A 25,401-nucleotide genomic window follows, 5' to 3' on the forward strand; every position below is an offset into this window, starting at 1 on the left:
CCAGGTTCTATCGAATTCAAATGGGAATTGACGTTCATGCCAATCATCCCTCGTAGTCCAACAAGTTCTCCAATCGTTGAGCGTGTGATTTCGTACAAAATTCAAATACAAACAAAATAATCAGTCATACAAAATTAACTCTAAAAAAAATGACTCTCGTTGAATGGTAGGTTTGACTTCAAGTCTGGTGGCAACCAATCTAAAACCCCAAAAACCACGCGAAGGTCTACAAAACCATGAAATGATTTGTAATGAAAATAACACGTTACAATATAGAACAAAAGGTTAATTTTTTGTTCTGTTTTGATTATAGAAAATGATTCTTTTTAAATTTTTAATACTGATGGTAATGTGGAATTATGTGTCCACTGTAATTGGATATGACTGCGGTAGTAATACTCTTAATGTTACTACACTTTCGTTTCTCGATATTGATGATTGCGACATCGAGGAAGAAGAAATTGCAACAACTAGAAGAAATATTTATTTGTTGCAATTAGATAATGATAGATTATGCAGGATTGGGACACAATAAATTAACACACTGTATTAACTCGTCATGATTTATTCAATAAAGCACGTCACTCGTCTCGCGTCTAGCGTCCAACATGTCTCGTACAGGAATGCATCGCACACACGCCGCAACCGGCCTGGGACGAGATCTGCGCATGCGCACGATCTCGTTCCCCTCTTAACTTACACAGATATGTCTTATACTATAGATAATGTTGTATTAGGACCAGCAGCTGGAGCCATATTCGTACAGTTTAAATAAGTCGTACAGTTTACTATTGCGGCATAAACTCCTATGTCTCAATAGTGGACAACGCACATATGGAATATATGCATTTCATCTCAGAAGATGCATGCTTGGTTGCCCATAACTATGGCACTGTCCAAATCGGAAGGACTCTGACTGATGGACTTCAACCCAATAGTGGAAATAATAAGTTATTAAAAGGAAATTAATTAGTTGTTAATGAGAGAGCATACGCTCTCGTTCTTCTAGCAATTAGCTTGGGAGATTTGTAAATATTACTAAGTTAACCCGGATTTGGTGGAGCGTTGAACAGAGAAGCAGAATAGAGCACCAGCAAAGGCATTTCAGTGGAAGGAAACCCGGAGTTCTATGGATTTGCCTGAGAAGAGTTGGAATCGCCTGGAGAGCATTCCGAGGGGTTATCCAGGATCTAAGTGCTAAGATTGAAGCCCTAGATCCGAGAAGAGACTCAAGATTATTCCCTTAACCCTGAGGAGTAACCACAGCTAGAGAAAAGCTCCAGAGACCTGATCGAATAAGTCGAAAACAAACGACTCATATGGCCCACTGTTGTGACAGGTGGGCTTATGTACGACAAGATGGACGAGGACTTCCCAAGTATTCGGAAGGGCCCGGAGTTTGACTAGAGGATTGTGTCAGAGTACTGGAGTGGACCTTGAAGGCCCTGCGATGGCTTAAGCAGTGGGAACTGCTTAATTAAATGAAACCAGGCTCCTGTCGAAAACACTGGCTCGAGCATTAATTGGCGAGTGTGGATCGATAAAGAGGATATCGACCCCACTATCAGAGTTCAACAAACTTTTTCCTTGACCGTCGAGATGTGCTAATCGACCCTGATTGAGGGTGAATTGGGGAGAAATGAAGGGAGCAATAAAAAGATACTCTCCGTTGGCGGAAATAATAGAAGGATGGCTCGGATTGGTGGGAAATAATATAGAGGAGAAGAACTCACCCCGGAGAGACAACAAAGCCCGGATATTCTTCACTCTGCGTGACGACTGACAACTGACAACAACTTTTTAGTGAACTTTAAGACTTAGATTGATTAGTAGACATTTAAGTAGTTTATTAAGTAAGGAAAATTATCATAATCACTGTCTGAGGAGTGATTCCAACCGGAGAAACCAAGGAGCCCGGAATAACGAGGGAAATCGTGAAAAGCCGATTTCATTCGTGTTAGCATTCACCACTGTGAGTACACTTTTGCAATAACGCAGTGGCAGGAGGTCTTTTTGAGTGCAAATATCGTACACACCGAGGTACGATCGAACAGAAATTAATTAGGATATCATAGTAAATGATTGAGAGTGTTGTTTTCCCCGGATTGATTAAAGAAAAGAATAATTAATTATTGGGAAAATCCGTGGGAAATCCGTAGCGTCACTGACTTCCCACAGTGCCGCCATTTTTGGCCATTTTGGCGAATCGAAGGGAAATTGAAATTAATTTAATTTCATCATTAAATATCAGAACAATCGCTGGCGAGGTAGCAGTACTAGATATCCCGGAAATTATATAAAATTATAGGGAATTTTATAACGGGAATATTTTTGGACTTTAAAGTTATTTTGAATTATATTTTTGCTAATTAGAGAACTGGAAAAATTGGCGTCGTGTTTTGGAGTGGAAACGTGGTGTTTTGAGGGACGCCTCAAACACACAACCAGTTGTATTTTCTTTCATTGAATATTTTTCATTAATATTTCTTTTGGGTTTATTATTAATTTAGTTTCACACTAATATTTTATGGTAAAAGGCCAGAACAAGAATTTATGTTTATTGAATAAATAGTATTGTCTTTTGTTAATTAGAAAACATCTCTTTTGATTTATCTGGCCAGAAATAATAGAAAATAGCCCGAACAGATTTAATTATCGAACATTAATTGATAAAATAATAATTCTGATAGAATTTAATAATACTTTGGCCTGAACAAAAATAAAAGTAAGTATAAATAATGATAATTGAATGCCAAAAGGCATCTATTGTGAAAAATCCACCTTGTACGTGATTTAAGTCTACAAGACCGTTGAAATTGGATTATTTTGGGAAAATAATTTGAAAGTTTAGTGAAATAATTTGATTAATCTGGTTTCAACGTCACACTTTATCAAAACATATTGCGGTCTCATTAAACACTGATAATATGGATTTATTCATGTATATTAATGCGAAATTTATCTATGTAGAAAGATACATTAGAACTCAAATGCGGGGTCTTTATAGAGATGTATTAAGCTACCATTGTAACTTGGAACGTGAAGTTTTGAGAAATAGTCTATCGATTGCGTCAACTATGCCTGATGAATTCGCATTTCGTTTTATGAAGTGTCCAGGTTACATGGCGGTATTAGCTGGCGAAGTTATACATATTGTTCAATGTATACCAATAAAATTAAAAGTTAGAAAACCTGAAGAATGTTACAATCGTTTACCGGTATCGCGTGGAAATGAAACTTTATTTTTTACTTTGCGTACTGATATCGTTGTAACTCAAGCGACACAAATTCCGTGTAATTCACCATTTCTTCAGTATTATCGTCTGGGTGACATGTGGTACAAATTGATGCCAAAGGCAGTCGAAATACTGCCGCCAGCTCAAATCAAACTGAACATCAAGGTGACGTGCACGTACCAGAATCTGAATCATCTGGCTACTAGCGGAATCTACTCTGAAGAGGATCTCGAGAAAATGCGAGATCGTATTATGTTCCCGATGAAAAATATGGCCGTATTCAATAAAATTGCGCAGAGAGCCTCAGGAAATGGGACTGATTATGCCAAACCATCGATGTTCAACATATTCGATGATGGCGCTTTAGAAAAATTAGCAGAAAATGCGTGGGAAAAGACATGGGGTTGATTCGTCAAATTCGGCTCCATCAGCGCCGGATTTATTGGAGTTTTCATGCTGGTTAGAGTATGTAAACTCCTCGTCGACACAATTATACATGGATACACTCTTCACACAGTCTATGGGTGGTCTATTCATCTGATTGGAGCTCTTTGGGACTCGGTAACAAATGTTCTTTTACATTTGGCGAGATCGCAGCGAGATTATACGCATGCTGAAGATCGTGACATTGAAATCGCGACAATTTCGTCTGCACCTATAGAGGGAACGAATTCACTTTATCCAAACATTCGCGAAAGTAATGAAGAACAATTGGGGGAACGACCCCCAATGAAAGATAACTCCGTTTAAAAAAATAAATAAATAAACTTGCACGCAGCTGTCGTTACTCCGTTCTTCATCGTGACTCTTCAAGTTTAAACTAATAAGTTTAATAACTTTATTTGGAATAGAGGTTTAGATTCTTCCAATTTAGTCCTCAGGGAAATATTTGAGTTGACCCTTCAGGTCTCAATTTATGAATTGGGAGAATCAGTTTCGGTGAAATATTTTCATTTTTGACGTAACAGTTGGGATCCCACGTATCAAAATGTACAATCCATGATCCATGATCTTTATAAATAGGATCAGTCGTGGACGCTATTTTATTCGGAGTTTCTTCCAAAGGCAATCGTAAGTGAAATGATTGGCCAAATAGTTTTTGGATTCGCATAGTATTTGGTATATTTCTTTTCTGACCCGTTCCGGCTCATTGTACAACTTGGAAAACTTTTGCTCTTTGAATCAGGATTCTCTCATAATCATTCAAATTCTTTATTTCATCTGGAACATTACCTACGTTAAGGTTGTTCAATATACAAATTGACGGTAAATACTACAATGTCACAATCTTCGATTTTATTTATCTGCGAGCAATGGCAACAGATTCGTTGCTGGTCCTCTAGAATTCATCATAATTGCATCGTTTTTGCTTCCAAATGAAAGCTTTGTAATCGTTCAAAATTAAGTTCCCAAATTTTTGTGTCAGGGTAACTAAATATGGTCTAAAAAGTTTAAATATGTGATTTTTAGATGGTGTTTGTATGTATGTATTGTGACCGTTTTCTAGATTCTATAATACTAATTCCTGAAAAAAGGATTAGGGCGAGTCAAGAAAAGGGACAAATAAGGGATAATTTGAGAATAATAATCTATATTCTTTTCTAAATACAATTATGATCGTCAAAAGACGTAAATAAGGCCTTTACTGAGATCTAGGGAGTGGGGGAGGCCAGGCAACTTTTGTACACGTAAAAAGGGAGTGACTCTAATGCAGAAAAAGGGGAGAAGCTAGTCGTGTCGAGAGAATGGAACTAAATATAAAAATCATGACTGAATGGGGAAGAAACAAAAGAGAGTAGGCTCACCGTTGGGGGGTATGAAGGGTAATATTGTGGGGACAAGAGGGAAAATGAGGGGGGTAACTCGTACTCACGAAGGGACTTCACTCTGGCGAACACGTGGAATTCCACTGGCGCCTTGCACTCCTTCAAAATACCAGGGCGTTTTCCTGGAGAGCCTCCTTTCCACCTCGGGGTTTCCTGGGCACCAATACTAGAGCTGGGATGAGCTCGATGTATCAAAAGTCCTCTTTTTATCCGCCAAATAACTTCCGGGCGAATTTTACTGTATTCACTATTACTACTTTCGGGGCACGTGGCGACTCACGGGGCAGCTAATGCACGAGTGACGGTCTCTTCTTTTCCTTCGCGATTCGTGGGGGTTCGTCAAATGTCGATGTCCTTCGGGTTTTAATTCGGGAACAATCGGGGCCAATCAGCATGGTTGAGTGGTGACGATGACCACAATTCAGGGATGTCTCACAAGGGATTATTGCAGGTGTTGAATATTCGGGGGTCCAGAATGGGGAATTTCCAGGGGGCGATGGCTTTTCCAATTGATCGGGTGGGGCCGGAACTGATGTCTTCCTTCGGCTGATGTCTTCGTGATGTCCAGGGGCGGGGGTAGCGGGGCAATGAGGGGAAAAGTCTGGGGAAGGGGTATCCAACGGTGGTGGGATTTACCTTTTAGGGGGCAGTGTGTAGTGGAAAAAAATATGTAGAAAAATAATAAAAAATAAATGAATATGCCTCGTCACGGTATGTATGTATGTATGCTTACTTTTTTTCAATTTTTTTCACAATCTTCTTTATAGAAGCTTGATGCAATTTCATCAATTTTTCCATGGATATATACGTTAATAGGTTCTATTCATCGACACCAATTAATGTTGAATTATTCATAGAATTTGTGAAATATTGATATTTTTCCAAAAATCGATTTTTCGACGCTTAGTCCAAGAATTGTTATTAGAATGAAATGAATCATGGGTTAAAAAATTTGTATTGATAGATTTGAATGATTTGTATTCTTTCAGAATATGATGCGGATCGCATTTATCACTGTTGAGTACAGCATATAGTTTTTGAGATTTTTTTTTCATTTTTTTCATGGTGTTTGAAATCGCACGAGATTCGCGGGCCACTCGGCCTAGTACAACTCGGGGTGGCAACGGCTCGGTGGCAGCACCTGATGGGCCAACTCGTCGTCACCGACCGACCCCACGCAACGACGTTTTTCGCACCTCATGCTCACTTGCGTTTCGAACGTGCTACCGTAAACCACGTGTATTTAATTTACCGCTCGATTACATAACCTGTGTAACGCTCAATTGTTTTTCATCAATTATAGTTCCGCTCAATATTAATTGTGAGGGCACAACTCAATTAGATATTATTTGTACGAATTTGTTTCGAATCATTGTGACTCTTGAGAATATTAATTGTAGTGACAATATACTGTAATTTTTTGTGGAAACCACGTGCACGTGCAGTGATTTATTGAGACCCGCTCTCCCTCTCCCGAAAATCCGTACTAATCTCGGCCATCCCTCAATTATTCCACCAATTCCGAGCCAATCATCAAATACATCGTAAACTGGAAAAATCAAAAGTCATGTCAATGAAATCACGGCTCAAATAAATTGTGATACTGTGAATTTTTGTGGAAACCATGCGCACGTACAGTGATTTATTTAGACCTGCTCTCCCTCTCCCGAAAATCCGTATCAATCTCAGCCATCCGTCAATTATTCCACCAATTCCGAGCCAATCATCAAACATTTTGGTCCTTCGAGCCGGATTGGTGATATATTTTTCGGTTTTTCGGTGTTTTCTCGAGTTGGACAAATCTGCACAGTGGTGCTCATTCGGCAGCTCCGCTCACGACAACTCGGTCGACGCAACGGTGCTCAACCGGCGGATCCAGAACAGCTCAAGCACGGGTTTTTTTAAATTTGAGTCAGTAAAGGGATTTCTCTGGATCTTCTCAACCGACTGCCACTCATTTGGTGCTCCGCTCAACTGGCCCAGCTCAACTTAGCGCAATTGGCTAAGTAGCATTTATATAATACTAGCGCCGCCGCGGCCGCAAGCGGCCGCGACGTTGATGCCCTTCTGTTATTCCTTTTCCTGCCTTGTCTCTTTTTTGTTGCAATTGTTTCTACGAATTATTTAAGTCATTTTTTGTCCCCTCGCCTATTCGGAATATTTTCTTATTCATGATTCTCTTCACGACTCCATTGGAAGATTATCAAGATTTAGACGAAACTATGCAACTTAACCTTTTAAATTTTTAAATTTTCAATTTAAAAAATTTTTCAATCTCTTAATTTTTAAATTTTCAATCTTGCAAATTTATAAATCCATGAATTTTCAAATTTTTGAATTTCTCGTTTTTTTTTTTGCAAATTGTGAGACATTTGTCAATTATCGTTATTGATAAAATGATGTATTTTGATTGTATGTTAGGATTATACTTTGAAAATTCGCGCTGTTTAATGCATGATAATCCATGATCCAATTGAATGGATTGAATTTTTTTTTAATTCATCATAATAATTCATGATGAAATTATGCGGCAATTATTATGATGAATCGCAAGCGCCCGCGACGTTGATGCTCTGCTGTTGTTCCTTTTCCCGCCTTAACTCTTTTTTGTTTCAATTTTTTACGAATGATTCAACTTATTTTGATGTCTTCGTAAATTCGGAATATTTTCTTATTCATGATTCTCTTCATGATTCCATTTGAAGATTATTAAGATTTAGGCGAAACTATGCAACTTGAATTTTCAAATTTTCAAATTTTTAAATTCATGAATTTTATTTTCAATTATCAATTACCATTATTGATAAAATTATGTACTTTGATTCTATGTTAGGATTATACTTTGAAAATTCGCGCTTCTCTCTTCAAGCTTGTTCTCATTTAAGTTTCGAGTTCAACTTTTGGAGAATCGATTCTCCCATTCGATACTTTCGTTACCATCCATTCACGAATATTCAACTTTTTAACATCGATTCTCACTCCAGTTTCTATTCGATCTTTGATTTGAGATTCTAAAAATGCTTCGCCTTTTTAATATAAGAAAGAAAGAAGATCAGATTAACTTATTATCGAACATGAATAATTACCATAGTTTATCATTAAATCATACTCAGTCTTCATGAAACAATTTTTCATTTGCTCTAACTGTTGCTCGTTATTAAAACTCGGTCATGTTACGCAACCAAATCCGAGATGATTATTAGATTGTAAATATTTCTTTCTTTCATGTTGATAAGGACAAAGTATATACGATTCTAGCTTTGTAAACATTATATCATTAGTAAATTCTTCATTTTTCAATTAAAAACTTATATATTTTTCAATTTTTTCATCACAAAATTCTTTGTATTTTCTCTTTTTCATAATTTCAGACATCGATTCCATGAATTGACAACATGAATGAATAATCTCAAATTTTTTATGAGATTCCGAAATTCTTTGAAATTTTCCGATTAAATTAAAAAATTCTGTGAAATTGTTAACAAATTCCTTTATTTTTCGTAAATTTTTTTTTACTTAACCTATCAGATCAGATTTGAATTGTCTGTCCCTTTCTTTTTAATTTCTTGGGAAAACCACATAATTGCCTTGAATTTTTAAAAGTAAATCGCTCTTATTTGAGTTCTGAATTTAATTTTCAAAAAATCGAATTGATTTAGATTTTCGTGGGAGTTTTCACCCGATATTCTAGTGAGTACCCTGTATATTAGTTAACAGAAGAATGAAAAAGAATGAATAAAATTACGTGAAAATGGGAATAAAAATATCGTTTGGCTTCCGAAGGGAAGCATTTTTGACTAATTACTGAGTAGTATATTGAATCATTGAGTGTGGATAATAATGGCGATATTAATGGAATAGCTATCATATCCGTTATATAATCAGTTGGATTTTTATCGTCTCGTTTTCATTATATCTCGTGTGAATGGTTGCGCCCCGGTTCGAACAAAATATTTACAAAATATTTACAATGAAATGAAGTTGACCTACACAATATTTACAAAATATTTACAATGAAATGAAGTTGACCTACACAATCGATATTTTAAGCCTCTATAAGACTTCATTGCTCGGAGAATGGAATAATTCTTTCTACACAAAATTTTTGACGACATTCGAATCTCTCTGATCTCCCAAATAGATCTTCAATGAATCCCAAGATCGGACCCGTGATAATGCAACATATAGCTGACCATGATTAAATACATCCCGTCTTAAATCTATTCCAATCTTTTCGAACGTTTGACCTTGTGATTTGTTTATTGTCATTGCGAATGCTAATTTGATAGGAAATTGCCTGCGTCCGAAGGTAAACGGATTATCATTTTCACTATACAGTAGACTCTCGTTATAGTCGCACTCACGGGGCTGTAGGGACAGCCGATTCTGAGAATGGGACTGTATTTCTCTTCCCCCACCAGGTGCTCACGGTAAGCCTAAATTCCGGGAATCGGGAGCGATAAGAAAATAAATTTTACTCCAATTATTTTTCTCTTCAATTTGCATTGAACATTTTTATTAAATATAAAAATTATTTTCATTAAACACTTTTATTAAATTAACAAAATGAATTGCGTTGAACACTTTTAGTAAATTAATGAAATGAATAGAAATATTAATAACATCGCATTGTTCAATACACTCCAAAATTTATTCACTTCATTCAAATAAAAAGCAGGATTATGCACCACTGCCAAGACCCTCTCTTCGTGACAGTCAAGACTGAACTGAATTTCTCTCTCGCAAATTCATTTTTCCTAAATTTTATTTCCCGAATTTCTTAGAAATGCAAAACAAAGCCCATTCCGAGAAAACACAGGGGCATTTAAATCCACACCTCGGAGGTGGTACGGAGTGGGGGAAGCGCTCGAGCTCGAAAAAATCGATATGAGGGGAAATGCGACTATAACGAATGCGACTATAACGAGAGTCTACTGTAGAGAGTGATGCGATTGATGAACACTATCTCTCCGGATTTGTCACCCGTCAAGATTTTACATTTTAGCAAATGATTAGATAATTCAAGTATTTGCAATCTCGTTCCATTACAAAGCCCTTCATTGATAGACAGGTTCCTAATCAGCATAACGATTGCATTAATTCTTAATCGTAATTCATGGGGAGGTAAACGTGGAGGTTGTAAGGTTTCTAGATACTCTGGTAAAAGTGCCTCGGCCATGTTACCATTGTCACAGTTAGTAATAGTGTTGATACTGGTATAAATTCTCTCAGTCGATCTGTCTAATAATTCAACAATACGTTTGTTAATATCATCTACATCAACATTCCTTGCAGCCAATACAGCCCATGAAGTCAATTCATCGTACTGCTTGTTTCTCATAACTTGCCCATACATATCTTCGGCAATATCAGCATCTGCAGATGCTATGCAACGATCTGGGAGATGAATATCACAGTCATTGGTATTAATGCTTCCATCACCAACTGATAGAAGAAATTTTGTGAATTCGATTTCTTCTGGTCGTGTACGCATATTCTGAGTGAGGGACAACTGCAAAAATGATGGCCATAGGTGACTATATTTGATCGATAAATCGACTAATTCACTACGTGTTGCATTTTTATTTACTGGCAATAATTGTCGGAAATCTCCGCCTAATAGCATCAATTTTCCACCGAAGAGTTCATCATTGTTCATAACGTATCTCAAAGTCTTGTTTATTAATTCTAATACATGTCGTGGTGCCATTGGTGCTTCATCCCAAATGAATAAATCAACACTCCTAAGATATTGTGCCTTCTTCGATTGAGCTTTTATAGTCGAGGATGAATCAGTGTAAAACGCAAGTGGTAATTTGAAAGTGATATGGAGTGTTTTTCCATTAATTAATAATGTAGCTGCAATCCCGGTAAATGCCCTGGTACAAATGTTTTTCTCTTCACTCCGGAATAAATGATATAAAGTTGTATAAAGAAAAGTTTTTCCTGACCCACCTGGACCATCAACGAAGAGACAGTATGATTCATTGTCAGAATATCCGTTATGAATTTTTTGTAAAATTCTATCAACAATTTCCTTTTGTTCCTCATTGAGCTTTCGGTACTGCGCGGTACCGATAGCAAGGTGATCACCAGGCATCATGTCATCTTCAGTACTATCTGTTTCCATGATTTGAGGCATAGATGGAAAGTTTGAAAGACTTGAATTCTCTCGAATAAGTAAAGTATTTATTCCAATGTATGCTTTTCTCCGAGCTTCTGGTAGGGACATGGTACGCGAGTAATCTTGTGACAGTATATCTTGAAACTCTTCCCATAATTCCTCAGGTTTGATTGGTTTGCAGTGAATCAATATGCGAATGAATAAATGTCGTAATTGGTTAGGCATCATTCAAATTGCAGCCTCATTCATAGCATTTTTCCACTCATCGTCATCTTCAATCAGACCCAATGCCAAGCATGCATACACATTCACTGTCAATAATAATAATCTAAGGTGAAACAGCTCAGTTAGTGTTGGGCTGACTGTATGCATCCGACCGATTACGTTGAATTTCGCTCGGCGATCACACCATGTAAGTCTACCATTAACTTTCTTACATGTATAATGAGAAGCAATGTCTTCATATGTGAATTTCCGAGTTTGGGGATCTTGACGATTCAATGCAAAATATGCAGTCAGCATAGTTTCCTTATTTAATGCTGCTTGAATAGCATTTTGATTATCTAGATCATCAACCATGACGGTTTGCTGATTTGGCAAATGTACTGGCAAACGTGTAATGGAGTGGCTTCTACCATGCATTTCATAGTTGAAAATTCGTGCACATGCTTCAGGGGGACTGACATAACGAGTTTCTATATAGTTGGTAATTTCATCGTGATCTATAATTACTTGCTGATTCGGTTCAGGATTCTGAATCACAACAGCTGCGGCATCGTGACCTTTGAAGATGTACTTATATAGATATTTAACCGCTTTTACACTCGAGACAATTTCCACGTTGATGTGACTGTTGAAAGTCAATAACAATTGTTTATTATGAGGAACAACATGTCGATTATCGAAAGAGAATCCATCAGACCGAGTATAAGATCCTGTGTTGGGACGTTTGTAATGAGGATAACCATCCTCATCCATAGTTGTTTGATCACAAAATCCTTTCGGATATTTGTTGGAGCACTTTTTTTTCTCATCCAAGCACCAATCTCCACATGGACCATGAATCATGTTAGTTTTAATAATTTCATGTAACCGAGGATTTTCAACGGGATCAGAAATTTCGGCTGAAATATATTTGTCAACAATTTGTGGAGTAGTTATCTTTGAATTTGGCTTCAGAGTTAATAAAAGATGAACGTGAGGTAAACCACGTTTTTGATATTCAATGACATAAACATAAGCTTGGACCTCACCGTATATCTTTTTCACTCTAATCATTTTCATGAGTTCATTTTTCTTCAATTCGAACACATGTGCTACCAAATCAGGTCGATCTGATGAAGTTTCTCCATCACCAAGATTTTCAGTAATTTCAGGCCATTTTGGATTACATGTCATTGTGATGAATAAATCAGGTTTACCAAATGTTCGAACAATTGTCATTGCATCTTGATATATTTGTAACATGTAACGTGGTGACCCCACATGTGATGATGGAAGAATGAAAATTTTTCTTATTCGTGCATTTGATTCACTTGCTTGATTTTTCAAATATTCCATCAGACCTTCATACGAATCAACTCTGAGTTCTTTCTGTATGCTTCGTAAATAATTCATCTTATCTTTTTCGATTTTTACCTAACTATGAACAACCCATTGCTGGAATAAACGACGCCCTCTCAGAAAATAATTTGGTTCATCTCGGATGGCAATTCTATATTTGAAATATGCATTTCGAGTAACTCTTCTTGATTTAATGACTTGAGGAATGTCCATGTGCCACCCAATCGTTCCATGTGGATAAAACAATGGATAAGTTCAGGGTTCAATATTGGGATCCATTGTACTTAAAGACTGTAATTCTTTAGTATCTTTGGGACGAATGGTGACATACGATTCTGGAATATCACCGTCTGCCGTTGTAGAGAAAACAGCGGCTACTTCGTTTGATCGTTGAAAATTGAAGCGTCGTTTATCAAGACCTTTCTTTAGAGTGAATAAGAGTTGCAATTCTGGTTCTTCACCATTATTTTGATTCCTTATCAAATCTAACTCTTCTTTCATCATATAATATACTTGCGCAAAGGAATTATGTTGACGCATCACATCGTCAATGGCTTGGACAACTTCTCTATTCAGATGGGAATTTGAATTTAATCGAAATTCCGTAGCTTCATTCGGATCAACAATGAAAAGTTGTCCATAGCTGGGAGATTCATCAATAGTCGGATATAATGCTGTATTGATTTGGTAATATATTTGTCCTCGAATTTTAAAACAGGACCAGATCGTCGATTATTGAATTGAACCAAATTGGCATTGAATGATGCAAATGAAAATGAACTATTGTAGTGACGAATCCGTTGGAAAAAATGTTGGGATTTTTCATGCGTTCCATCGAATAATTGTTTCAAAATGAGCGGTGGTTCCGGTAGAGGTTCAAGAAATACATTACCGTGACTACAACAATCATTGAAAGTGGTTTTTCGTAAGACTTTTTCACCATGGAAGTGTTTTGCACTGCAACTCGTACACAGGACATTCATAGAGCCCAAATAATGCTGTGGAACATCAATTGTCTGGATTCCTGAGTGATCATTATTGAGAACTGGTTGAACATGTCGGGATTCACGTTCAGGATTAGGCAACACATTGACATGCGAGTCATAATTTGAATTTGTTGAAGAATTATTGAGAGGTGTGGTGTAATTACTAACATCATACAAATACTTACATCTTGTCCGGATATCAGATTGAGTGGTTCCATGTGCTGAAAGAATTGGTGGACGGAAATAACAATGGTCATGAAATGTGCGAGATCGCTCGGAGCTAATTTCTTGAAATGGTGAAAGTATTTGCAGTTCAGTGACGATCCTAGGAAACAAATGAAATCTTTGTTCGTTGGGCGATATTTGTTGTCGTGCAACGTTCATATTAGATTGACTGGTCTCCTGTGCTGAAAAAATTGATGAACGGAAATAACAATGGTCATGAAATGAGTGAAGTTGTTCAGAGTCAACTTTTCGCGATAATGAAGATGTTTGTGATTTAGAGATGATCCTAGGAATCAAATCAGATCTTCGTTCGTTAACTGATGCTTGTGGTCGTGGAACGTTCTTATTAATCATTGCATTTTGACTTTCAGAAGTAGGAGTGATAGTACCATGTACATGCGATTCCTGTGAAAATTCATTGATATCTGCAGAATATGCCATATCATGTACAAATCTGTACTTTCGTTTCTGTTTGGATTCGGGGAGAGATTTCCCCGGTCTTTTTGACATATTGAATGAATATTCAGCGATATTTAATGATAACAGCTGCTTTTAATCAAAATTGTTTTCCCTCACAAATACCCATGCAAATGAATATTCGAACAAAATGAAAGAAATTATTCAATAGATGGTGAAAAATCAACAATTCGTGTGAAAATATTGTTCTTTATTCTTCAAGAGCACTTTGATTTCTATTATAGTACAAAAAATGAGAGGTCTATCTATTTCAATCGAAATTTCTTTCAATCCGATATTATTTCTCTTCTTATTTCTATTTTTATCTTATATCTATATATCTGTTTTACGTCTATTCTTTTCTATTCTATTTCTATTTGTATTTTCAATACAATCTATAGTGTCTGTGTAGACTGTATAATCTGAAGGTCTGTATCAACTATATAGTCTGTATAATCTAGAGGTCTGTATATATTCAACTATATCTAAAAAAATTTCTTCTTCGCAAAATGATCAATGATCTACTGTATATTGATGATGAGAGCCAGCTGATGTTCCACCTGAAATAGAAATGACCATGAGTTGATACATCAAAACTTAATTAATGGAAAATATTAATGTATTGAAAGTAATACACGTAATACATTACCTATTCTTTATTATTTTCTCTTCTCTTTAATCAGATTGAAACACCTCAGGTAAAGTCTCTCTCAACAAAAGTCCTTGGCGATACTCGATGACGTCTATTTGCGTCTGATGGACGGAATCGGAATCTGAAAATGTTCAATTATTGAGTAGTGAATAAAACGCATCATTTTTTATTGTTACTAATAAATTCACTAAAAAAACTTCAGAAAAATCTGAAAATTTATCACAATCTAGGTCATAATAAGGACTATTACTGCTCATAAGATCGACGTGATCGATTCGATAATTCGTGAGACAAAGCGATTTGTTTTTAAATCGTTTTTCGCGAGTGCTTTAAACTAATGAATTGATTTCAATTTTTTTTAAATATTTGTTTGAATTTTTTATACGATATGTTTTGTATTTTTAAATAGAAACTACAAATCCGTTCGGAATGTTACTACCAATGAAATTGCCACAAATGAACAAAACTATTAACGCATAACGTAACGTCCAATACTGTCTAATATCTTCTGTCGAAACTACTCGGTCCCCTTGCGTGTTTGTAAACTCCATTGATCTAATAATTTTGAATATACAAACATAATTGGGTCATCATTTAGAGACAGGGATCGGCACCAACATTATTTTCGGTAATATTTTCGCATTTCATTAGTACTTATTTTAGCAATTGGTAATGATAAATTGTCTTTATTTGAGTACTCTAATGATCTCTAATTGAGATAAGGAATTTTTTTATTGTCGTATCGATCAATAATAATATTTGAGAAATTTTCATTATTCAATTTAAAAACACGACATACACACACACACCCACGTCTTGTCCAATTTTTAAACACATTTGTTTAAATCAAAAAATTGTTTTGTTCAATTAGAAATCGAAATGGTAATTAAATATCGGATTCGTTCTATTATTGACTGTAGAAGTAATGAAAATCAAATTATTAATATTGACAATCAGCTTGGTAATGAATTATTGATAAAGAAATATTGATTTATTGTCGATCTCTGTTTAGAGTGAAAAAAAATGAGGGGAATTGTTCACTCTATGGTGTGGAAAATTAAGTCCATTGTGACAACTGAAAATACAGAATTTACCGATTTTTCACACTTTGTAGTTCGACGTTGCATTACATGTGTTGAAATTATCATGAATTTATGTTGTACTAATCTTCGACAGCTTCAATTTAATTTGTTTCTTAATTATTTCTTCACTTACCTTGGTGTTTGCGCGTAACAGCGATATGTTCCATGTACTGCACGGAATGACTGGTCATAAACCTGTTGAGGTTAGGATTAGAGCGTATAATAACGGGTTCAGTCGCGGTAAAACTTCGTGTGTGTTCGTTCTCGAGAACTACACAATCGGGAATTCATATATGGCACGATTGAAATTAAATTCTAAAATTGGAGGGAAATTTCAAAATCGTTTTTTTCAGTAATTTCAGTGTTTCTTCGAAACATTTCTTTTTTTTCCGGATATTGATATATTTTTTGGGAACTGAGATAACTTTCAACACCTCACCTCCCCTTACCTATCACAGTCAAATTCTAGCGGAATTTCAATTTCCAAGAACACGTTGAAACTGAAAACAAAAAAAAACGTTTCAAAGAAACACAATCAGATAAATGGAGAAAAGAACGCCTTAAAAAATTAAAATTAACTATTAGAATATCAAATAATTAAGTGTTTAATTATCAAATTAAATTTTTTATTATTGACAAAGTTGAACACGTTTTACATTGAACACATAACGCTTATAATTATGATATGAGTTCAGACTCAGACTATCCAGTCTTGTAGTTGCTCTTTGAGATTTTCTTACTTTTAATAACGACAAAGATGCAAATGTGTCTATCAACAAATTTAAATTCTGAGAATATGAAAAAATAATTAAATGTTTTCATCATAAAATCAACCTCTTCATCACTGAAACTTTAGACACTTTTACATCGAACTCATGACGTTTACATTATTGAATCTCAGACGATTCGATAGATATATCCGCTCAATCCATAGCACCTTGAGCTTTTCTTAATTACTCTGATACTTTTCAATCATTTTTTAACATTATAATACTATCGCGTCTTACTGCCTTTGGCATTACAAAAAAAAACTTAAAATAATAAAAACTAAAAAAAAACATCATTTTTCATCTGATTTCAAAGGAATTACTTATCTCGAAATAGTCCATTTTTTTTCTATAAAGATTTTTCTTCTAAAAAAAATTACATTTTTTTCTGATGAAAAATTGCCTTTTTTTGTCTTTTTGTTTTGTTTTTTTTGTTTTCTTTTTGTTTTTTTTGTTTTTTTTGCTTTTTGTTTGCAATTTTTTTTTAGGAGAAAGTTATCGAATTTTTCAACTCTTGAAACATAATGATTTGACATTAAAAAACTGTAATTCATCTTTAACCTTTTTGCTTATGTTGTTGCTTTTTTTAAACAAAAGTTATGATTAAAGCATTTTTGTTTTTGATCGTTTTCTCTTCAGAAACTTTTAGTTTTTCTCATGCAGTGATAATCATTGAAATAAAAATTGTCATCATCATATCTTCTTTGTTTTTTTTTGATCAGGTGTCCTCATCATGCTTTTCCAAAGAAGAAATCTCCTATCTATTAATAAATTCTTATAAAATTAACAATAATTGACTCTTACTCATAAGTACAGCACAGTACGATAATTAACTTTTGCTAATAAGTAAGCACAGCACGTAATATTCTTTGACTATTACAAATAGCACAAAAAAAAAAATTAAAATAATAGAAACTAAAAAAAAACATGATCATTTTTCATCTAATTTCAAAAGAATTACTTATCTCGAAATAGTCAATTTTTGTTTCTTTAAACATTTTTCTTCTAAAAAAAATTACATTTTTTTCTGATGAAAAATTGCATTTTTTTGTCTTTTTGTTTTGTTTTTTTTGTTTTCTTTTTGTTTTTTTTGTTTTTTTTGCTTTTTGTTTGCAATTTTTTTTTAGGAGAAAGTTATCGAATTTTTCAACTCTTGAAACATAATGATTTGACATTAAAAAACTGTAATTCATCTTTAACCTTTTTGCTTATGTTGTTGCTTTTTTTAAACAAAAGTTATGATTAAAGCATTTTTGTTTTTGATCGTTTTCTCTTCAGAAACTTTTAGTTTTTCTCATGCAGTGATAATCATTGAAATAAAAATTGTCATCATCATATCTTCTTTGTTTTTTTTTGATCAGGTGTCCTCATCATGCTTTTCCAAAGAAGAAATCTCCTATCTATTAATAAATTCTTATAAAATTAACAATAATTGACTCTTACTCATAAGTACAGCACAGTACGATAATTAACTTTTGCTAATAAGTAAGCACAGCACGTAATATTCTTTGACTATTACAAATAGCACAAAAAAAAAAATTAAAATAATAGAAACTAAAAAAAAACATGATCATTTTTCATCTAATTTCAAAAGAATTACTTATCTCGAAATAGTCAATTTTTGTTTCTTTAAACATTTTTCTTCTAAAAAAAATTACATTTTTTTCTGATGAAAAATTGCATTTTTTTGTCTTTTTGTTTTGTTTTTTTTGTTTTCTTTTTGTTTTTTTTGTTTTTTTTGCTTTTTGTTTGCAATTTTTTTTTAGGAGAAAGTTATCGAATTTTTCAACTCTTGAAACATAATGATTTGACATTAAAAAACTGTAATTCATCTTTAACCTTTTTGCTTATGTTGTTGCTTTTTTTAAACAAAAGTTATGATTAAAGCATTTTTGTTTTTGATCGTTTTCTCTTCAGAAACTTTTAGTTTTTCTCATGCAGTGATAATCATTGAAATAAAAATTGTCATCATCATATCTTCTTTGTTTTTTTTTGATCAGGTGTCCTCATCATGCTTTTCCAAAGAAGAAATCTCCTATCTATTAATAAATTCTTATAAAATTAACAATAATTGACTCTTACTCATAAGTACAGCACAGTACGATAATTAACTTTTGCTAATAAGTAAGCACAGCACGTAATATTCTTTGACTATTACAAATAGCACAAAAAAAAAAATTAAAATAATAGAAACTAAAAAAAAACATGATCATTTTTCATCTAATTTCAAAAGAATTACTTATCTCGAAATAGTCAATTTTTGTTTCTTTAAACATTTTTCTTCTAAAAAAAATTACATTTTTTTCTGATGAAAAATTGCATTTTTTTGTCTTTTTGTTTTGTTTTTTTTGTTTTCTTTTTGTTTTTTTTGTTTTTTTTGCTTTTTGTTTGCAATTTTTTTTTAGGAGAAAGTTATCGAATTTTTCAACTCTTGAAACATAATGATTTGACATTAAAAAACTGTAATTCATCTTTAACCTTTTTGCTTATGTTGTTGCTTTTTTTAAACAAAAGTTATGATTAAAGCATTTTTGTTTTTGATCGTTTTCTCTTCAGAAACTTTTAGTTTTTCTCATGCAGTGATAATCATTGAAATAAAAATTGTCATCATCATATCTTCTTTGTTTTTTTTTGATCAGGTGTCCTCATCATGCTTTTCCAAAGAAGAAATCTCCTATCTATTAATAAATTCTTATAAAATTAACAATAATTGACTCTTACTCATAAGTACAGCACAGTACGATAATTAACTTTTGCTAATAAGTAAGCACAGCACGTAATATTCTTTGACTATTACAAATAGCACAAAAAAAAAAATTAAAATAATAGAAACTAAAAAAAAACATGATCATTTTTCATCTAATTTCAAAAGAATTACTTATCTCGAAATAGTCAATTTTTGTTTCTTTAAACATTTTTCTTCTAAAAAAAATTACATTTTTTTCTGATGAAAAATTGCATTTTTTTGTCTTTTTGTTTTGTTTTTTTTGTTTTCTTTTTGTTTTTTTTGTTTTTTTTGCTTTTTGTTTGCAATTTTTTTTTAGGAGAAAGTTATCGAATTTTTCAACTCTTGAAACATAATGATTTGACATTAAAAAACTGTAATTCATCTTTAACCTTTTTGCTTATGTTGTTGCTTTTTTTAAACAAAAGTTATGATTAAAGCATTTTTGTTTTTGATCGTTTTCTCTTCAGAAACTTTTAGTTTTTCTCATGCAGTGATAATCATTGAAATAAAAATTGTCATCATCATATCTTCTTTGTTTTTTTTTGATCAGGTGTCCTCATCATGCTTTTCCAAAGAAGAAATCTCCTATCTATTAATAAATTCTTATAAAATTAACAATAATTGACTCTTACTCATAAGTACAGCACAGTACGATAATTAACTTTTGCTAATAAGTAAGCACAGCACGTAATATTCTTTGACTATTACAAATAGCACAAAAAAAAAAATTAAAATAATAGAAACTAAAAAAAAACATGATCATTTTTCATCTAATTTCAAAAGAATTACTTATCTCGAAATAGTCAATTTTTGTTTCTTTAAACATTTTTCTTCTAAAAAAAATTACATTTTTTTCTGATGAAAAATTGCATTTTTTTGTCTTTTTGTTTTGTTTTTTTTGTTTTCTTTTTGTTTTTTTTGTTTTTTTTGCTTTTTGTTTGCAATTTTTTTTTAGGAGAAAGTTATCGAATTTTTCAACTCTTGAAACATAATGATTTGACATTAAAAAACTGTAATTCATCTTTAACCTTTTTGCTTATGTTGTTGCTTTTTTTAAACAAAAGTTATGATTAAAGCATTTTTGTTTTTGATCGTTTTCTCTTCAGAAACTTTTAGTTTTTCTCATGCAGTGATAATCATTGAAATAAAAATTGTCATCATCATATCTTCTTTGTTTTTTTTTGATCAGGTGTCCTCATCATGCTTTTCCAAAGAAGAAATCTCCTATCTATTAATAAATTCTTATAAAATTAACAATAATTGACTCTTACTCATAAGTACAGCACAGTACGATAATTAACTTTTGCTAATAAGTAAGCACAGCACGTAATATTCTTTGACTATTACAAATAGCACAAAAAAAAAAATTAAAATAATAGAAACTAAAAAAAAACATGATCATTTTTCATCTAATTTCAAAAGAATTACTTATCTCGAAATAGTCAATTTTTGTTTCTTTAAACATTTTTCTTCTAAAAAAAATTACATTTTTTTCTGATGAAAAATTGCATTTTTTTGTCTTTTTGTTTTGTTTTTTTTGTTTTCTTTTTGTTTTTTTTGTTTTTTTTGCTTTTTGTTTGCAATTTTTTTTTAGGAGAAAGTTATCGAATTTTTCAACTCTTGAAACATAATGATTTGACATTAAAAAACTGTAATTCATCTTTAACCTTTTTGCTTATGTTGTTGCTTTTTTTAAACAAAAGTTATGATTAAAGCATTTTTGTTTTTGATCGTTTTCTCTTCAGAAACTTTTAGTTTTTCTCATGCAGTGATAATCATTGAAATAAAAATTGTCATCATCATATCTTCTTTGTTTTTTTTTGATCAGGTGTCCTCATCATGCTTTTCCAAAGAAGAAATCTCCTATCTATTAATAAATTCTTATAAAATTAACAATAATTGACTCTTACTCATAAGTACAGCACAGTACGATAATTAACTTTTGCTAATAAGTAAGCACAGCACGTAATATTCTTTGACTATTACAAATAGCACAAAAAAAAAAATTAAAATAATAGAAACTAAAAAAAAACATGATCATTTTTCATCTAATTTCAAAAGAATTACTTATCTCGAAATAGTCAATTTTTGTTTCTTTAAACATTTTTCTTCTAAAAAAAATTACATTTTTTTCTGATGAAAAATTGCATTTTTTTGTCTTTTTGTTTTGTTTTTTTTGTTTTCTTTTTGTTTTTTTTGTTTTTTTTGCTTTTTGTTTGCAATTTTTTTTTAGGAGAAAGTTATCGAATTTTTCAACTCTTGAAACATAATGATTTGACATTAAAAAACTGTAATTCATCTTTAACCTTTTTGCTTATGTTGTTGCTTTTTTTAAACAAAAGTTATGATTAAAGCATTTTTGTTTTTGATCGTTTTCTCTTCAGAAACTTTTAGTTTTTCTCATGCAGTGATAATCATTGAAATAAAAATTGTCATCATCATATCTTCTTTGTTTTTTTTTGATCAGGTGTCCTCATCATGCTTTTCCAAAGAAGAAATCTCCTATCTATTAATAAATTCTTATAAAATTAACAATAATTGACTCTTACTCATAAGTACAGCACAGTACGATAATTAACTTTTGCTAATAAGTAAGCACAGCACGTAATATTCTTTGACTATTACAAATAGCACAAAAAAAAAAATTAAAATAATAGAAACTAAAAAAAAACATGATCATTTTTCATCTAATTTCAAAAGAATTACTTATCTCGAAATAGTCAATTTTTGTTTCTTTAAACATTTTTCTTCTAAAAAAAATTACATTTTTTTCTGATGAAAAATTGCATTTTTTTTTGTTATTTTTTGTTTTTTTTTTATTTGCAATTTTTTTTAGAAGAAAGTTGTCGAATTTTTCAACTCTTGAAACATAATGATTTGACATTAAAAAACTGTAATTCATCTTTAATCTTTTTGCTTATGTTATGTTTTTTTTCGATCAGGTGTGCTCATGCTTTTCCAAAGAACAAATCTCCTGTCTATTAATAAGTTCTTATAAAATTAACAATAATCAACTCTTACTCATAAGTACAGCACAGTACGATAATCAACTTTCGCTTATAAGTAAGCACAGCATGTAATATTCTTTGACTATTACAAATAGACCAGAGCATTAATTCATAGTCTTGACATCAAAAACAGTGATCCACACTGAAAATCAGTTCATCATCTTCACTCGTCTTTAATTGAGAGCAGGGGGAATGGCAATAATCATTTCTTACATTAATCAAGATGTTATGAATTCTTGAAATATTCATAGAATGTTTTTTCTTTTTTTTTGTTGCTGAAAAAAGGAGAAAATACAAAAAAATAGTTTTCTATTAATTTTTTAATGAAACTGAGAAGAAGCGACAAAAAGCATTCCGTCCATTTCCCCTCTCTCCCCTTTACTGGTCACCAAAATACATATATAAAAAAATCGAACAAATAAGAAGCTGAGCTTCAGAGAAACCAAAAAAAAATTAATTCTAAGGATATGTTGATCCTTAAAAGCATAGAATATGAACTTGAAGAGTATTGATGAGGGATTCAAACGATCAAAGTCGAGGAGTGTTCGAGTTGAAAATAATCCTACAAGTTAACAAAATGTCTTAAAGACTTCTATTAGTTTCTACCTCGATAACGACTTCAGCTCCAATGACATTTGGAATTCTTGTGGTGGTTGACTGATCATCAACAGAACTATTACCTTCACCATCCAGTCGAGGACGTTGTGTTGGCCTTGAAATAGTGTCGCTCTCATTAGTAGGGTCCTCAACCTCAGAAATAGATCTTCGTATTGGGGGCGTATTCTCATTGGGAGTTGTCGCAGCTCTGTTTCGCCCCGAGACTCGAAACCCTTGCCTCATCTGAACCTCAGTCATTAAGATGTCATCCTTAATATGTATGTGAGCCATGTCTGGTATCTGCAGAACAATACTCTGATTATCGTTCCTGCGTAGAGTACCCCTGATTGTGACGTGTGATCCCAATGCAGGATTGCCGTTAGCCTCAAATGAGGTCACATAGACAGGAAGTCGGTATTTCACAGCATCCGTGAGGATGCCACTCCCGTACGTGGAATTATTGGTGATGACACTGGCAAATTCTAGTTTGATATAGCCTGTGAGGGTCACAGGTCCAGTCACTTCACCTATTTGATCCCAATTGATAGTAACATATTCAATTGGGTCTGGGGTGAGTTGGGGCATAGGTCCCAGAATTGACACCGTCCTATGAGCCTGGATAAAAATCTCAATGCTCATTAAATTATCTTCAGCCCGACGATATAGGGGATTAGCTACATTGACCCTGCCTCTCGTAATCCTTACACTCTAGAACAAAAGAAATGGTCACTATTTCCGCAATTTTTCTATACTCCATACTACATAATATTTCAGAAAACTTACCTGACGCATTAGTCGACCCTCAAATTCGGCGATTCTCCTTCTCCAGAAAAGAATTCTTATCAAACGGTTCGACAGGTTTGAAAAGATGCAACGATACGGCTGATTGGCTGACCGAGTAACGTTTGCCCTCAACCTGGGCTCATCAATGCGGATAATAGCACCTGTAACGTCGCTGAAAATGAACAACATTTAATTATTCACTTGATTCATTTTTTTCCATTTTTCATTTTCATTGATTATTCCTTGAAAAACTCAATGGCATTCAGAATAATTTTCAGATATTAAATTTTTTCATCCACGTGGAGGGTGGATCCTAACCTTCCCCCATTTTCATATTCATATAATTAATTTCCCTCCAATAAAAATAGAAAAATAACTCACACAAGTGTATCTCCAACTTCCAGTTGGTCTAACTCCTCGTCCGACGTTAGAACAAAATTAATTTGTTTCTCTCCCATAGTTGATTACGTTTTTACAAAGCACGCCAATGTTTCTCCTTCAGCAGAGGCTAACCGGAAAGGGCGACATTTCACGAAGCGGAAATGGCGTGCGCTCTCTCATGAAAATCGTCTTATTTTCAACAACACTCCACACGACTTTTGTTGCCCGCCATAATTCAAATTTAAATATAATACTACATTTTTTTACTACATGTTTCCAATTTTAACATTTATCATTTGAATTTAAGAAGAACATATGAACAAAACGAAGAAGATGTAAAACCATTCAATTCATATAATTTGAATCATTTTTTTTTTCAAAACAATCAAAAAGAAATATTATTACTTCAAAAAGTGTGTCATCATATCTTCTTTGTTTTGGTTTTTAGTTTATGCTCTTTTACAAAAAAAAAATACTCTTGTGAGTGTTGGCAAGTCTTATAAAACTAACCATGATCGATTCTTCTCTATAATAATATTACTCTGTTATAAATTTAATATATTATTATGCAGTTTTATCTATGAATATAATAAAAAATATCAGTCTCATTTTATAGGTAACTCTAAGCGTTTTTTTTTTAGTTTCTCCTTACTTATTCGAAAAATGTTTTTTTGTAATTTCATGTCATTATTTCTATGAGAAAAATAGAAATTCGAAGAATTTTTATGACATGTTGTAAGCATAAAATATTGAAAAATAGTTTTTACTTCTGGATTTGTTTTTTTTTTTTTATTCAAAAAATAAATTATTATGAAAGTACTTTCTGAAAGTTTTTTCTCATTAAAAACTTTTTTTTCCTGTAGTGCAAATCATAAAAAATAAAAAAATAACTTTATAACTTTCGTGAGTCAAAACCCCCTGACATCAAAACCATCTGTTTCTTTGGACTCCTCAGCATCTTCAATTTGGGCTACGTTGCACCTAGAC

General features: G+C 32.9%; 1 protein-coding gene and 1 long non-coding RNA gene across 2 annotated transcripts; both read right to left on the reverse strand.

The window, feature by feature from the left end:
- Positions 1 to 14,612: 14,612 nt before the first annotated feature.
- On the reverse strand, positions 14,613 to 16,382 carry LOC107044810. The gene is made up of 3 exons (XR_001461372.1): positions 16,284 to 16,382; positions 15,066 to 15,189; positions 14,613 to 14,976 (listed from the first exon to the last, which is right to left on the reverse strand). It is a non-coding gene; the product is annotated as an uncharacterized LOC107044810 (long non-coding RNA).
- Positions 16,383 to 22,997: 6,615 nt separating this feature from the next.
- LOC107044809 lies at positions 22,998 to 24,748 on the reverse strand. Its single transcript, XM_015266848.1, has 3 exons — positions 24,415 to 24,748; positions 24,034 to 24,205; positions 22,998 to 23,958 (listed from the first exon to the last, which is right to left on the reverse strand). Exons 1-3 carry the CDS (start codon positions 24,489 to 24,491, stop codon positions 23,236 to 23,238), a joined length of 972 nt encoding a protein of 323 aa, XP_015122334.1. The 5' UTR covers positions 24,492 to 24,748; the 3' UTR covers positions 22,998 to 23,235.
- Between the last annotated feature and the right edge of the window lie 653 nt (positions 24,749 to 25,401).

This window comes from Diachasma alloeum, unplaced genomic scaffold, assembly GCF_001412515.2.
Source record: "Diachasma alloeum isolate Michigan unplaced genomic scaffold, Dall2.0 Dall_scaffold_00813, whole genome shotgun sequence".
In the NCBI taxonomy this organism is placed as follows: domain Eukaryota; kingdom Metazoa; phylum Arthropoda; class Insecta; order Hymenoptera; family Braconidae; genus Diachasma; species Diachasma alloeum.

Bases quoted from the DNA above. Each gene is read 5' to 3' on its own strand.
- LOC107044809 (XM_015266848.1), bottom strand. From the start codon at position 24,491: ATGGGAGAGAAACAAATTAATTTTGTTCTAACGTCGGACGAGGAGTTA. The intron at 24,206-24,414 runs GTGAGTTATTTT...GTTCATTTTCAG, and splicing joins GAAGTTGGAGATACACTTGT to CGACGTTACAGGTGCTATTA. The intron at 23,959-24,033 runs GTAAGTTTTCTG...CTTTTGTTCTAG, and splicing joins AGGGTCGACTAATGCGTCAG to AGTGTAAGGATTACGAGAGG.